Source organism: Mesoplodon densirostris, chromosome 6, assembly GCF_025265405.1.
Source record: "Mesoplodon densirostris isolate mMesDen1 chromosome 6, mMesDen1 primary haplotype, whole genome shotgun sequence".
Lineage (NCBI taxonomy): Eukaryota > Metazoa > Chordata > Mammalia > Artiodactyla > Ziphiidae > Mesoplodon > Mesoplodon densirostris.
Genome location: NC_082666.1, coordinates 25,886,077 through 25,903,105, shown reverse-complemented (window position 1 = coordinate 25,903,105; position 17,029 = coordinate 25,886,077). Strand labels below are relative to the sequence as shown.

The 17,029-nt window shown below is 37.1% G+C and overlaps 1 protein-coding gene across 5 annotated transcripts in view; it reads right to left on the bottom strand.

Moving 5' to 3' along the window:
• Nucleotides 1-3,071: 3,071 nt before the first annotated feature.
• Nucleotides 3,072-17,029, bottom strand: part of TGFBR1 (transforming growth factor beta receptor 1) — a 76,242-nt gene continuing 62,284 nt past the window's right edge. For all 5 annotated transcript variants that reach the window (XM_060101032.1, XM_060101033.1, XM_060101034.1 and 2 more), the window contains 3 exons: nucleotides 11,471-11,595; nucleotides 10,337-10,467; nucleotides 3,072-7,342 (listed from right to left, as the gene is read on the bottom strand). In XM_060101032.1, the coding sequence (XP_059957015.1) occupies nucleotides 7,217-7,342; nucleotides 10,337-10,467; nucleotides 11,471-11,595 (382 nt within the window). In that variant the 3' untranslated portion in view covers nucleotides 3,072-7,216. The remainder of the gene's footprint in view (nucleotides 7,343-10,336; nucleotides 10,468-11,470; nucleotides 11,596-17,029) is intronic.

The following is a 17,029-nucleotide window of genomic DNA, read 5'->3' as shown; positions in this document are numbered from 1 at the left end:
GAATCAAATTTAATGAAGTCATTGGTATGGTTAGATTTATGGCTACCATTTTACTATGTTTTCTAAATGTCTCACGTTTTTGCATCTCCATCTTTCTATTGCTGCCTTCTTTTGTGTTAAATAATTTTTAGTGTGCCATTTTTTAAAAACATATTTATTTGGCTACGCCGGGTCTTTACTTGAAGCACATGGGATCTTCGTTGTGGCGTGTGGGATCTTTTGGTTGCGGCATGCAGGATCTTTTGGTTGCAGAATGCGGGATCTAGTTCTCTGACCAGGGATCGAACCTGGGCCCCCTGCATTGGGAGCATGGAGTCTTAACTGCTGGACCACCAGGGAAGTCCCTAGTGTGCCATTTAGATTTGCTTTCTTCAACTGTATTTTGAGTGTTTTAGTGGTTGCTGTAGGGACTACAGTATGTATTTTAATTAACCAAAATCTTCAGATTAATACTAATGTAATTCCAATAAAATACAGAATCCCCCTTTGTTCCAGTATAGTTCCATTTCCTACCCACTCCTTTGTGCTATTATTGTAATGTACATTGCATCTATGTAATAAAACCAACAATACAGTATTATTATTCGTGTCATACAATAACATGCCATTTAAAGAGAAAATACGTATTGTGGTAGGCAGATGTCTCCTCAAGATTCCCATCCTTTGTTTATTCAATCAAGGTTCTGCTGTGAAAGGATTTTACAAATGAAATTGAGGTTACTAAATAGGGAGATTGGGCCTTTCTGGATAATCTAGGCTAATGTAACCACATGATCCCTGAAAAGCCAGAGAAGAAAGTAGAAAATTCCACTGGAGAGAGATGTGGTGGAAAAGAGAAGCAGAGGAAAGATGGAGAGAAGGGGAGATTAGAGAGATGAAGTGTGAGAAGGACTGGAACTGCTTTTGCTGTCTTTGAAGATGGCAGTGGGGACCAAGGAATGTAAGTGCTTCCTAGAAGCAAAGAACAACCCCTGGCTGATAGTCCCCAAGGAAATGGGGATGTCAGTCCTACAACCACATGGAACTGAATTCTGCCAACAACCTGAATAAGCTTGTTAGTCAATTCATCCTGAGCCTCCAGAAAGGAATGTAGCACACCCAATGCATTGATCTTTTTTTTTTTTTTTTTTTTTTTTTTTTTTTTTTGCTGTATGCGGGCCTCTCACCGTTGTGGCCTCCCCCATTGCGGAGCACAGGCTCCGGACGCACAGGCCCAGCGGCCATGGCTCACGGGTCCAGCCTCTCCGCGGCATGTGGGATCCTCCCAGACCGGGACACGAACCCGTATCCCCTGCATCGGCAGGCGGACTCTCAACCACTGCGCCACCAGGGAAGCCCGCATTGATCTTTTTTTTTTGGACTTCTGAAATATGCAGCAGAGAACAAACTGAGCCACATTATACCTGGACTTCAGAAATGTGACATCATCATAAGTATGTGTTAGTTTAAGTCAGTACATTTGTAGTAATTTGTTACAGCAGCAATACATGTATACAGTCTTACCTTTCCCATTTCCAGTACTCTTTATTTCATTCTGTGGATTCAAGTTACCACCTGCTATCATTTTCATTCTGAAGAATTTCTTTTAGTATTTCCTGTAAGGTAGATCTACAGGGAACAAATCATTTTAGTCTTATTTTGCCACTTTTTTTCTTTTTTTGGTCTTTTTTTTTTTTTTTTTTTTTTTTTGCGGTATGTGGGCCTCTCACTGTTGTGGCCTCTCCCATTGCGGAGCACAGGCTCCAGACGCACAGGCTCACCGGCCATGGCTCACGGGCCCAGCCGCTCTGTGGCATGTGGGATCTTCCCAGACTGGGGCACGAACCCGTGTCCCCTGCATCGGCAGGCGGACTCTCAACCACTGCGCCACCAGGGAAGCCCCTTTGGTCTTCATTTTTGAAAGCTGGTTTAGTTGTATCCAAATCCTGTAATTCTCAACAGTCTAGGGTCCCTTTCCCTTCTTTGAAATACTTAAGTTGCCAATATCCCTTTCTTATAATTCTATTCTTTCATAATAGGAAAGAAAATAGTCATCTTAAGTTTCTTCTTTTTTCCATTTCTCTTTAACTCACACTAAGAATCCTTTATTTCCACAATGATTTAATATTATTTAACTGAATATTTTCTAACTCGTAGAAGTCATACATGGCTGAGCCCTAGCTTTTGTAACATCAGATTTTCTATTCGCTTTTTTGGAATAGCTCCACTGTTTTCTAAATCCTCAATTATGAAACAAAAAAAGCAGAGTTGCAGGCCATATATGTAAAATCACTTTCTCCAAATTATGAAACCCCAGGGGCAGAAGAGGTGATAAAGAGATAAAGCTAGTTCTGCTTTCTCTGAATCTATGATGTTTTAATAATAATCTCACTTTCTTCTAACTTCCAACAAAAGCTCTACATCCTAGTGATATGTCTTTATTATGAAGAAAAAAAAATCCCTAAATCCAGTCTCTGAATTGAAGTGACTAGTCTTTAATGCAAGAACAATCTGATCTGCAAAACCTCTCCCAGAGTCCATCGAGGGCTTGGGGATGACATCTCCCCTCTCTACCACTACTTCCTTAGTTCTCTTATCAGCCAAGTTCTCACTCCCAGGAGACTGACTGTTCAAATCTACTTAAAAAAACAAACAAAAAAAACAAAACAAACAAAACTTATTTCTACAAATTATTTCTCACAAATCCTTAAATTAGGAAAAGAAGGAAAAATAAGGTAAAACTTAGAAGATGAAAATACTCTAAATTTCCTTTGAAAATCATCGAAAAGCTTTAACACTGCTTTAACACAGACTTAGCAAATTTGCTGAGCCAGAGGCAAAGCAGTTCACATGTAGACATGTCCCATCCTGTCCACTGACAGATCAGTAACCTCCAAGCATGTGGAAAGAAGCCTCCACACACACAGATGCACCTGTGTGCACCTGTGGGGACTTCTCAAATATGTTCTGATACTGTAACCTGTACCAGGTAGTCATCCAAAGATTCTAGTCTCTATTTACAGCAACTACATTTCATAACAGCATGGCTCACTCCAATATACACACTTTACTTTAAATTATGCCACTAGCACTTGGGAAAAAAAGTAATTTATTTGCATTGCTTCCATTTTTCTACTGTAGTGTTAGGACTTGACATAAGCATTATTCTTCTACTTCCTATTTACAGTTCATTCAGAATATTACTACAAATACAATATACAGTTTAAAAAAACTTATGGGGAACTGCAGTTTTCGTTTTTCTCTCCTCTTTAGAGGATTCTCAAAATCATCCAGCTTAAATGAAAATTTATATGGACATTTTCTGTACACATCTTATAGGCCAGAGATTACAGTGATAAAGCCAAAAGGATTTTGCACAAATACAATAAAATATAGAAATCAAAGTATAGATGTTATTTGGGGTACAAATATAAACAATACAGTACCATTTGAGTAATTTAGCAACATAATACTCATACTTTATAGAAATAAAACTGCAAACCTGGAGAATGCTCTGACAAATATTAAACATCATATATACAATGAGGTAAATGTACCTTGGTCTCTCAAGAGGTAATTTAAGTTTAAAGCAATTGACATTTTGAAGCATCTCCTTGACATATAAAGAAATACCAAACACCCCATTCCATTGGCACAATGTGAAAAAGGGATATCAAAACATGGTTCATGATATTCAATTCACAAAATTCATTTAAAAATAAAAACATTCACTGAAGTTCTTTTTAAGCTTTAAGAAACTGGTTGAATGTTATTAACCACATTTTTTTAAAGTTTACAATTACAAATAAGACTGCATAATAGGGTTGAAAAGTTTAAATGTACTGACAATCCTCAGAATGTCCTAGAAGTCCAGCATTTCTAGAGAGAGGGCCCCTGGGTATCCCAGCATTGCAAAACACTCAAGAAGCTGTGGTACATGTCATGAGCTATTCTTTAGACTCTCAAAAACATCTGAATTGGCATTTTCTGCCAAGCTGTGACAGAACCAGTATTTGGACTCTCCACCATCTGGAGCCAAACACTGCCATGGTCAAGAAACAGTTTACTTACAACCACTCTTTCAGTGCAGGGGTAAAAATAAACTCTTGATATGACATGTCTAATGGAATACTAATTTTGTTGTGCATTTTAATTAGCACTTTGCCATCTTGTTTTACAAAATATTCTGTATGTGACAGTTCTTTAATGTAGAGGGGGAAAAAAGGTAACTCATGCATGAGCTGCAAAATGGCCGAGTGACCAGTGAAGTTTTTTAAAAACTGAAATTTGGAATTCTTGATGACCATGGCACTGTACCCTGACTCCAGGCACCTCCTGAGCACTGTCATTACAGCATAACGAGAGGCTCAGCTCTCTGGACCTTACCCTGTGTCCCATGGAAGATGCAACTGGCTACTGCTTCACTGCCACAGCTACCACCTTGCTGCCATCCCACTCTGAGTCAGGGACCAGCAGGAGGGCAGTTTGGGAGAGAGAGAGCTGAGATATGAAGAAAGGACCAGGAATGTCTGCACCCCACTAGGTCATACCTGACCCCCATCCCCATTCCTCTGGGGATACTAACAAAGTGGACGTGGACAGATGATTTGCCTTAAGGTATATTTTAGCCAAGTTGAAACTTGGAAAGTGCGCATCTGAAGATTGGCAGTATAAACAAAGGTTTGTGTTTTTAAATAATAAAATTCTCAAATTTTTCTGCAGTTATAGCCACAGTAATCATGATCTATAAATCTTTTAAGTTACTTTCGTTTTCAATACTAGCCAATTGGGGTTATCAAACCATCATTAGCGAAAAAAATGGAATTAGCTAGAGTAGCATGTAAACCCAATTTAGAACTAAATTCCAACTTTTAAAAAATTCCCTGATTCATCAAAAGTACATTTTATCCATTTAGGCAAGAACAGTAAAATTGTAACTTATTTTTTGACTTAATAAAGAATATCTTCAGCAAAAGTTGATTACCTTATATGAAAGTGAGAAATCATGTATCACAACTTTAAATCAGAGAACTTTTGGTATGTTCTTAAAATTATATAAAAATAGCTTTAGTGATTAACATGCATTGGTCCCCTGGATTTCATAAAGCAGATCTGGTAGGCTTGAAAATGGCCAAAAAAAATTTTTTAAGTACCTGATCATAGAGCTAGAGATTATTCAACAGGAAATATAACACAATTATAAAAAACAAACCTCTCAAACTCACTCATTTGCTTTGATGAAATCATGGTAACTACAAAAAACCCTCAAATTTGGACTCAAAATATTAACCTCTAAACATATTTTCCTCATGACGTTTTTAAACACATAAAATTGACACTAAATTCCTATGTAATATGTCATTCATTCTGAAATTACTTTGGCTTTAAGACCAAATAGTCTTTCAGATTTGTTCTATGTATAAGAGATAAGACATTAACAGAATGCAGCTCAGTCAGCATAAATGGCCACTATCTCTTACCAAAATACTGTACAGGTTATTCTGACCCTTTCATCAGGAAATTGATAGCACTATAAGGTGAACGTCTTGCCTCACACCTATGATAGGTTCCCCACCCCCACCCCCAGATTAAGATCACAGTGATAAAGAGGACTTTGAAAACTGTAAAAATCTTGCAGACTTTCTAGCACTGGAAGAAAAACCAGTTATTATAAGCTAGTTTCAACTTAATGTGAGAAGACCATGACAACTTTGCTTTAAACATTTAATTTGACCGAAAACATCTGTAAATGGAGAACCTCTCCTCAGAGTATTCCTTAGCTACCACTTTCCCAAATATCAAGGGTGCACCGAATTCATTCCATAACCATGTGAATTAGGCATTTGCAGTATCTGCACAGAGAAGGAAAGACTGAATTAAAAGCTGCCTTCCTCAAAGTGTAGTGAGACCTCAAAACCACACTAACTCTAACCTTAGGTACAAAGACAGAAAACCCACAGAACGCTGACTCCTACACAACAAATGTGACTCTCTCACACACTGTTATCTATTCAAATTATTAACTACCTTTCCCTTCCAAGAAAAAGGCCTATTATTTAACATTAACCATACTCTAATTTTAAATGTAGTTCATTTCTTAAAAAAATAACACTGTCTTTGATCAGATAAACAAAAAAATGGCTTACAGAATGCCACACAACTTTTCACAAGCAGCTAGACAAACTTTCCCTTTTAGAAAATTAGTCTGTATGCTACAGATTTTAAATTATTAAAGTACTATAAGCATCTAGAGTGCCACTTGATTTTTTTAAAGTATACTTAGACAACACAATTAAAATGCAAAAGCTTGATGTGAGAATATTCAAACATGACCATGATAACAATTTACCAATTAATGCCACTTCATTTCTTTAGTGGTTTAAGCACATTTTGGTAGGAAAAAGGCATTTTCAAAATGGAATACCAAATGACATACCAGAAAAACTATTCCAAAAAACAAAACAGAAAAAGTCTGGGTTATCCAGGTAAATAAACTTTTGAATTAAAACACTACATGTTTTAACACACAGAGACAGACTTTAAGCAGTTCTACTCATTTCCATTAGAAAGACACAGAGGTGGCACTTACTGGTATAGTACAATCCCATTTTGAAGGCATGTAGTGTTCTGAATATGTGAAAGAACAATAATAATATACAAAATACAATTGCATAAATTATGTTCCTCACTACTATATGAGGTCATTTTTAGACTCAAGATAAGAGTTTTATAAGTGTTAGTTTTAAGATCCTGAAAATTATAGAACAGTACATTCAAAGTCTGCATCAAGGAAACTCTTTAGTGGTTCAGAATCCTCTGAGAATGTACTAACCAGGAGTAAATCACTTTCTTTAAAAATAAGAAATGTTTCATATAACTCAGCAATTCAGCTCCTTTACCCTTAAAGATGATCTTCAGCACAGCAGAGTTACCTAAAGTTAAGACCAGCAATCATTTAAAAAAACGTTTTGTGTTAATAAAAAATAAAGGTAGACCACACAACATTTTGTTAACTGTCCTGGGAAAGAATCGTTCATAGTGCACAGAAAGGACCCCACATGGCTGTTTCCTGGGTCCAAAGAAATCCTGGGACGTTTTTAATTGACCTTATTACATTGTTGCAAAAGGAAGCAATATCCTTCTGTTCCCTCTCAGTGAGGTAGAACAACTGACCTCCCAAATTAAAACCCAGGAGCAGATCTGAAGAAAAAGTAGAGTTCAGGCAAAGCCGCAGAATTTACATTTTGATGCCTTCCTGCTGACTGAGCTGTGATAATGTTTTCTTAATCCGCAGAGCTGTAAGCCTAGCTGCTCCATTGGCATACCAACATTCTCTCATAATTTTAGCCATCACTCTCAAGGCCTACAAGAAAAGACAAGAAAGATCATTAACACATGCACCACTTTTCACTGATCTGGATAATAATCTTTACCTGTAAATTTTCTTTTTAAATAACATACATACAAGTATTTCTGTTTCAGCATTACTTGTAATAGCAAATGAGTAGAAATGACCTAAATACCCATCAACAAGGTACTGGTGCCAGCAGCTGGAAAGCAGATGGACAAGGGGTGATTTACTTTGCAGACTGAAAAGGCTGAATACTAAAGCAGAGTTGTTCAAGGCAAAGAAGGAACCTGACTCACCATGAAATGCCCCCCAGAAGTGAGGAATTAACTGCATCAAGTACCCCTGGGGTGAAGTTCAGGCTAAAAATAGGATCAGCCAAAGGAGCTAGAACCCCAGATAGCTGCATCCCCCACCCCGCCCACCCTCACACAGCTGGGCGACTGCCCCAACCCCACCCCAGCAGAAGTTGAGAGGTTCGCACCTGAGAGAGTAGAACAGAGATTTCTGTCTTGGGGAACATGGCGAAGTTCCACACTGACAACACACTGAATGCTAAGACGATGAACTTTCTTCCGAAAACACGGCCACTGACTTTACATACTCCTCCAGGTAAGAGACTGGAAGAGTCTTTCACCCAAGAGGAAAAACCTGAAGAGACTGACATCAGTGGTTCCCCAAGGAAGCAACCCAGTTACATCACGCTCACATCACAGTTGATGACGATAAGCTCCATTCGTGTGCACAAAGCTTCCCATCAGCTTTCAGTACCCCTTTTATACATGAAGAGTATGAGCCTGATCAAACATTTGAGGAAAGTAATATGAAATGCAGAAGTTGACACAAACAGAAAAAAACACCTTGGAGAAAACAGAAGGTGTATAGAAAGAAGACAGTATCAACAATCTATCATTAATATCCTCAAAGAGATAAAAGAAAACACTGATATTGGACTTATCGATAATTTTTTGGTTTTTGTTTGGTTTTAGGAAAACTTTACAGAACTAGAAGATAAACCTGAATAATAATAATAATAAAAAACTCAAAAGATAAAAGCTGATACATCTCCCAGAAAGTTGAGAAAAAAACCCAAAGATATGGATAATAGGAGGGAAAAGAAAAGAAAATTAGAATGCCTGTTCAGGACATCTACATTCATAACCAGAGTTGAACAAAAAGAACAGAGGAAAATGAAAAGGAACAGATCAAGGAAATACTCTGAGGAAAATTCCCTAGAAATGAACATTTGTTTCCAGATAAAAATGACCAAGCGCCCAGCCCATACATAAATTCATCCAACAAACTGAGTGCCTATCATCTACTAGATAACCATCCTAGGTGTTAGGGAACTAACAGCAGTGAACTAACAGACAAAATTTCTGCTCTCATAAAGCTGATATTCTAGAAGGCTAAAGCATATAATTAATAAATAAGCGAAATACATGGACTGTCAATGGTAAGTGCTAAGGAGAAACATTGTTTAGAGAAGGTGATAAAATATGCCAGGGAAGGAAGGTGCTATTTTAAATAGGTTGAGAGGTAATGTCTCACTGACAAGGTAACATCTGAGCAGAGAGCTGAAAGAGGGGGAAAATGAGCAAACCAAGAAATAGGAAGATGTGGGATCCAGGAAGGAGGATTCACCATAAAAGAGGCAAAGGGGATCACAGATGAAAGGTGAGAGATATCCCAAGATGAAAGCTGGCCTAGAGAGCAACCAGTCCAGACTGGAAAAAGTCAGAGGGTTCTGAAGAGCTTCTGTAGGTATCCTATCAGTTTCAAATTCTTGATGTGTTTCAGCTATTGAGAGGAGATTTGTAAAACCCCAGAAAAGTGAAAGATTGAGTTAGTGATAAGTACATAGAAAACTAGCCAAATGGAGAAAAAAACAAAAATGCCAGTGATGGCATTAATTCAGCATGCTGTGACAGTAAGTGCAAATTGCATGTGCATTTTTAATGTTAACTGCTAACTTTCCTTCATGCTTAAAAAGCCATCTGTTTAATACTAATCTGCTCTAATCACTGAATGACTGCATGAGTAATTCCAATTTGTAACTGCTTTGTAGTATCAAGATCAAATTTTTAAAAGACAAGATCTAGCCCAATTCCATTCGTTAAAACATGCAGATTCTGTGAGCACACAATATATTTTATCTGAGCCTGGATACTTGATTTGGTTGGAGGTAGCCAAGGAACTCTCTTGATGTCAAAGGTGTCTACTGAGGCCTACATTATTTTAAGATGTAAAATCAACTACTTAAGTAACCAGCTTTTTATTCTTCCTAAACTACAAAACATCAAATCTGGAGGGAAATGCTTTGTTTCACCAATATTATAATAGTATTATAATAGTAACAGCAAGCAATTAAGGACAGATTAAATAAAATTTTTCTTATAAATTCTTTAAAGGTACAACTACAAAAATATTTCTAAAACTTTTTGTAAGAGCTGGGATTGAAAAGCTCAGACACTGCCGGAAAGCACTTTCTCCAAATTCCTGGTGAATAGTCATATGGGCAGTGAGATGAATAAAATGTAAAATCATCTGAACCATCTTCATAATCATCCAAATCCCTCATTTTACAAAAAGGCATATTAAGGTCCAGAGAACAGAAGTGGTTTGCCCAAAGTCAGACTCTGAAAAGGTAGCCAGGCTGATCTAGAATACAGGCCTCCTAATTCCATCCAGCACTCATCCCACTATTCTGGGCTGCCCTGATTGAAGGGAAGCTTTAATTAAAAATGTAGGAGCCTTGTTTCACTGGCAGGTCTAAACACTGTTCTCATACACTAATGGCCACTGAAAATGTTCCACAGCCCTTTCAATGTACTTAAAATTGAACATGAAAAACAAATTATTCTGTTTTTACTCACTGGTTTAACAGCCATGAAAAATAAAGGAATGGGAATTCTTAATGTCTGTTTTCCTTAAAGAAAAGTAGCAAATTTCCACTTACTAACCAGAAGCAGTTTAGAGAACTGTGTAGTATCCAAAATAAATACTCACTTCACAGCTCTGCCATCTGTTTGGAATATTTGGCCTTAACTTCTGTTCACAAACAACTTTTCTCATTTCTTCAACTGATGGATCAGAAGGTACAAGATCATAATAAGGCAGCTGGTAATCTTCATGAATTCCTACATTGGTAGAGAAAAAAAATCTATTTTGAAGGATTTACTCAGATAATGTCAGAGCATTCTTTGACCAGACAGAAAAGGAACAGCTGAGAGTCCTGTTACAGTGTCCCGTTACTAAATCAGGTAAGTGGAACACAGCTTACAGACTGCAGTCTCTCATCCATGTCTCCACCAACAACCCACCTCCCTGAGTCAGTACTGAGCCCACACCTTGAAACTAAGTATCGCCATGGGATCAGCAAAGGCTATTTTAATGATGGTTAACTATAAGCTGTGATGACCAGATTGACATTTTCTCCCAGAACCCTAATGCTCAAGAAATGAAACCTTTTATTCTGCAAGTGCACAGCCTCTCAGTTGGTATGGGGATACACTCTATCACTAAGGTGTGAATCTTACAAGGCAAGCCTGAGGTGCAAGTCCCTTCCTCTCTACTTGCATCTGTCAATAACCTGTCCTATTTGCTACTCCACCCCTCACTGCCTCAAAACCCTGAGGCACTAGTCTCAGGTGAGCCTGGTCCTCAAGGATAAGAGACTATTTCTCAAGCAAACATTGAAAGTGCTCAGTCTAACACAAACTTTAAAAAAGTAATGCAATGCAGTATATGTATTCTGTATATGTAATTTCCAGCTCTCAAGACTGAGAAAATAACCACAATCTCGGGGAAGAAATCAGTCTGACTCAGGTACATGCTAGAAATAGCTTCCTGGGCGGCCTCTCAAGTAGTCATCCATTCTAAATATCTATATTCCAACATAACAAGGGGTTGGTTTCTGTTGCTCCCCAAAATTCAAGTGGAAGTAGAAAAAGACTACACTGGAATAAAGCTGTGTATTAGGATAAAACTATACACTAGGATAAAGCATGTCATGTCATTTATCTCTTTCATTTTTTCTGGCACTCTCAGTGATCACCGGGTAAATAATTTCATTCAATAAAAAAGGCAATTCTTGAACAACTTGTCCATGACAAAATGTTGGGGGAGGGGAGAGAGATTTACCACCAATGGAACATCGTCGAGCTATTTCCCAGAATACTAGTCCCATTGCATAGATGTCAGCACGTTTGAAGGATTCAAAGTGTTTCATATTTATGGAATCATCTAGAACTTCAGGGGCCATGTACCTAAAAAAGAAGTCAGCATTTTATTTTATGTAATAGTGACATTACTTTTAAACTGTTTCATAAACTTTCTTTTACTCCTGGGTGGGGAGGTGGGGGGAGGGTCAATATTAATTTTGACCTTTTCCCCCTTTCACTATGCTTCTGCTGTTTTTTAAATTAAAAAAAATTTTTTAATTGAAGTATAGTTGATTTACAATATTGTGTTAATCACTCTGCTATACAGAAATTCAGTTATGCATATATATATATATATATATATATATATATATATACACACACACACACATTCTTATTTAAATATTCTTTCCCATTATGGTTTATCATAGGATACTGCATATAGTTCTCTGTTCTGTACAGTAGGACGTTGTTGTTTATCCATTCCACATATAATAGCTTACACCTGCTCACCCCAACTTCCTGCTCCATCCTTCTCCCAACCCCCTCCCCCTTGGCAACCACAAGTCTGTTCTCTTTGTCCCTGAATCTGTTTGTTTCGTAGATAGGATTATTTGTGTCATATTTTAGACTCCACATATAAGTGATATCATATGGTATTTGTCTTTCTCTTTCTGACTTGCTTCACTTAGTATGATAATCTCTAGTTGCATCCATGTTGCTGCAAATGGTATTATTTTGTTCTTTTTCATGGCTGAGCAGTATTCCATTGTACCTGTGTACCATATCTTCATTATCCATTCATCTGTCCATGGCCGTTTAGGTTGTTTCCATGTTTTGGCTATTATTGTAAATAGTGCTGGTATGAACACAGGGGTGCATGTACCTTTTTGGATTACAGTTTTTTCTGGACATATGCCCAGCAGTGGGATTGCTGGATCATATAATTCTTTTTTTAGTTTTCTCCCTACTGTTCTCCATAGTGGCTGTACCAACTTACATTATTCCCACCAACAGTGGAGGGTTCCGTTTTCTCCACATCCTCTCCAGCATTTTTTATTTGTAGAGTTTTTAATGATGGCCATTCTGACTGGTGTGAGGTAGTACCTCACTGTAATTTTGATGTGCATTTCTCTAATAATTAGCGAAATTGAGCATCTTTTCATGTGCCTATTGGCCATTTGTATTTCTTCCATGGAGAAATGCCCATTTAGGTCTTCTGCCCATTTTTCGATTGGGTTTTTTTGTTGTTGTTGAGTTGTATGAGCTGTTTGTATATTTTGGAAATTAAGCCCTTGTCAGTTGCATCGTTTGCAAATATTTTCTCCCATTCTGTAGCTTGTCTTTTCATTTTTTTTAATGGTTCCTTTCCTGTGCAAAAGCTTGGAAGTTTGACTAGGTCCCATTTGTTTGTTTTTATTTCTACTGCTAGGGAGACTGACCTAAGAAAACACTGGTGTGATTTATGTCAGAGAATGTTTTGCCTGTGATCTCTTCAAGGAGTTTTTGGTGTAATGTCTTATGTTTAAGTCTTTAAGCCACTTTGAGTTTATTTTTGTGTATGGTGAGAGGGTGTGTTCTAACTTCGATTTACATGCAGCTGTCCAACTTTTCCAATACCACTTGCCGAAGGAGAGTCTTTTTCCCATTGTATATTATTGTCTCCTTTGTCGAAGATTAATTGACTGTAGTGGTGTGGGTTTATCTCTGGGCTCTCTATTCTGTTCCATTGATCCATATGTCTGTTTTTGTGCCGATACCATGCTGTTTTGATTACTGTAGCTTTGTAATATTGTCTGAAGTCTGGGAGGGTTATGCTTCCTGCTTTGTTCTTTTTCTTCAGGATTGCTCTGACAATTCTGGGTCTTTTATGGTTCCATATAAATTTTAGGATTATTCTAGTTCTGTGAAAAACGTCATGAGTAATTTGGTAGGGATTGCACTAAATCTGTAGATTGCTTTGGGTAGTATGGCTATTTTAACAATATTCTTCCAATCCAAGTGCATGGGATATCTTTCCACTTCTTTGAATCATCTTCAGTTTCCTTTATTAATGTTTTAGAGTTCTCAAGTCTTCCACCTCCTTGGGCAGGTTTATTCCTAAGTATTTTATTTTGGAGGGTGCAATTTTGAAAGTTTTTTTTTTTTTTTAAACATTCCCTTCGTGATGTTCCATTTTTAGTGTAAAGAAATGCAACCGGTTTCTGTATGTTAATCTTATATCCTGCTACCTTGCTGAATTCATTTATCAGTTGTAGTAATCTCTGTGTGGAGTCTTCAGGGTTTTCTATATACAGAATCATGTCATCTGCATATAATGACAACTTTACCTCTTCCCTTCCAATTTGGATACTTTTTATTTTTCTTGTATGATTGCTGTGGCTAGGACTACCAATACCATGTTGAATAGAAGAGGTGAGAGTGGACATCCTTGTCTTGTTCCAGATTTTACTGGGAAGGCTTTCAGCTTTTCACCACTGAGTATTATATTGGCTGTGGGTTTGTCATAAATAGCTTTTGTTACGTTGAGATATGTTCCCTCTGTACCCACATTGGTAAGAGTTTTTTTAATCATGAATGGAATTTTGTCAAATGCTTTTTCTGCATCTATTGAGACAATCATGCAATTTTTGTCTTTTGTTCCTGTGGTGTATCACATTGATTTGTGAATGTTGAACCATGCTTGTGAACTTGCAGTGAATCCCACTTGGTCATGGTGTATGATCTTTTTTGTGTGTTTTTGGATTCAGTGTGCTAATTTTGTTGAGAATTTTTGCATCTATATTCATCAATGATATTGGCCTATAATTTTCTTTTTTGCTGGTGTATTTGTCTGGTTTTGGTATCAGGGTGATGGTGGCTTCATAGAATGTCTTTGGGAGTGTTCTCTCCTCTTCAATTTTTGGAAGAGTTAGAAGGAGCAATGTAAGTTCTTCTTTGTATGGTAGAATTCACCTGTGGAGCCATTTAGTCCCGGACTTTTGTTTGTAGGGAGTTTTTAAATTACAGATTGTTTCACCTCTAATGATCAGTCTGTTCAAATTATCTATTTTTTTTATTGGAATGTAACTGCTTTACAATGTTGTGTTAGTTTCTGCTCTACAACAAAGTGAATCAGCTGTATGTATCTATTTTTGATTCAATTTTGGTGGGCTGTATGTTTTTAGAAACTTGTCCATTTCTTCTAGGTTGTCAAATTTGTTGGCATATAATTGTTCACAGTATTCCCTTATGTTTTTTTGTATTTCTGCAGTATCAGTTGTTATGTCTCCTTTTTCATTTACTTTATTTGGATTCTCTCTCTTTTCTTCTTGGTGAGCCTGGCCAGAGGTTTGTCAATTTTGATTATCCTTTCAAAGAACCAGCTTTTGGTTGTATTGATTTTTTTCTATTTTTTTAATCTCTATTTTATTTAAAACCTCTTATTTTATTTTTCCCTCTGATCTTTATTACTTCCTTCCTTTTGCTGACTTTCAGGTTTTGTTTGTTCTCCTTTTTTCTAATTCTTTTAAGTAGTAGGTTAGGATGTTTGAGATTTTTCTTGTTTTTTGAGCAAGGTCTGTATTGCTACGAACTTCTAAGAACTGCTTTTGCTGCATCCCATAGATTTTGTATGGTTGTGTTTTCATTGTCATCTGTCTCAAGGTATTTTTTTTAATATTTATTTTATTTATTCATTTTATTTTGGCTGCGCTGGGTCTTAGCTATGGCATGCCGGATCTTTAGTTGTGGCATGCACTTCTTAGTGTGGCATGCAGACTTCTTAGTTGTGGCATGCGGACTTAGTTGCAGCTTGTGGACTTCTTAGTTACAGCATGCAGACTTCTTAGTTGCAGCATGCACAGGGGATCTAATTTCCTGGCCAGGGATCGAACCCAGACCGCCTGCATTGGGAATGCAGAGGCTTACCCATTGGACCACCAGGGAAGTCCCTCAAGGTATTTTTAAATTTCCTCTCTGATTTCATCATTGACCCATTGGTTTTTGAGTAGCATGCTGTTGAGTCTCCATGTAATCTTTTTTTTTTTTTTCCTCATTTCTTTTCTGTGGTTGATTTCTAGTTTCATGCTGTTGTGGTCAGAAAAGATGTTTGAGATAATTTCTATACTCTTAAATTTGCTGAGGCTTGTCTTATGCCCTAGTAATGTGGTCAATCCTAGAGAATGTTCCATGTGCACTTGAAAAGAATGTTTATTCTGGGTTTGGTTTTTTTTTTAATGTAATGTCCTGAAAATGTCAATTAAGCCTAACTGTTCTGTTGTGTCATTTAGGACCTCTGTTGCCTTATTGATTTTCTGTCTAGATATGTCCATTGATGTGAATGGGGTGTTAAAGTCTCCTACTATTATTGTATTCCCATCAATTTCTCCCTTTATGTCTGTTAGAATTTATGTATTTAGGTACTCCTATAAGGTGCATGTACGTTGTCAAGTGTAAAATCCTCTTCCTGTATTGATCCTTTTATCCTTCTCTATCCTTCTTTATGGCCTTTGTTTGAAAGTCTATTTTGTCTGATATGAGTATTGCAACCTCCCCTTTCTTTTCATTTCCATTTGCATGAAGTCTTTTTCCATCCCCTCACTTTCAATATATGTGTGTCCTTTGCCCTAAAGTGGGTCTCTTGTAGGCAGCATGTTGTAGGCTTTTGTTTTTTTCTATCAAATCTGAAACTCTCTTTTTTTCTATTTAAAAAAATTTATTTTATTCAAGTATTGTTGATTTACAATGTTGTGTTAATTTCTACTGTACAGCAAAGTGATTCAGATATACATACATACATATATATATATATTCCTTTTCCTATTCTTTTTCATTATGGTTTACCACAGGATATTGAGAGATCTCTTTTTTCAGAGAGTATATTTTTATTCTTATTTTTTAATTTAATTTTTTATTTTATACTTGGGTATAGTTGATTTACAATGTTTTGTTAGTTTCAGGTGTACAGCAAAGTGGTTCAGTTATTATTATTATTATTTTTTTTGCTTTATAACAAATTTAATCAGTTATACATATACATATGTTTCCATATCCCCTCCCTTTTGCGTCTCCCTCCCACCCTCCCTATCCCACCCCTCCAGGCGGTCACAAAGAACCGAGCTGATCTCCCTGTGCTATGCGGCTGCTTCCCACTAGCTATCTACCTTACGTTTGGTAGTGTATATATGTCCATGCCGCTCTTTCACTTTGTCACAGCTTACCCTTCCCCCTCCCCATATCCTCAAGTCCATTCTCTAGTAGGTCTGTGTCTTTATTCCTGTCTTACCCCTATGTTCTTCATGACATTTTTTTCTTAAATTCCATATATATGTGTTAGCATACAGTATTTGTCTTTCTCTTTCTGACTTACTTCACTCTGTATGACAGACTCTAGGTCTATCCACCTCATTACAAATAGCTCAATTTCATTTCTTTTTATGGCTGAGTAATATTCCATTGTATATATGTGCCACATCTTCTTTATCCATTCATCCGATGATGGACACTTAGGTTGTTTCCATCTCCGGGCTATTGTAAATAGGGCTGCTATGAACATTTT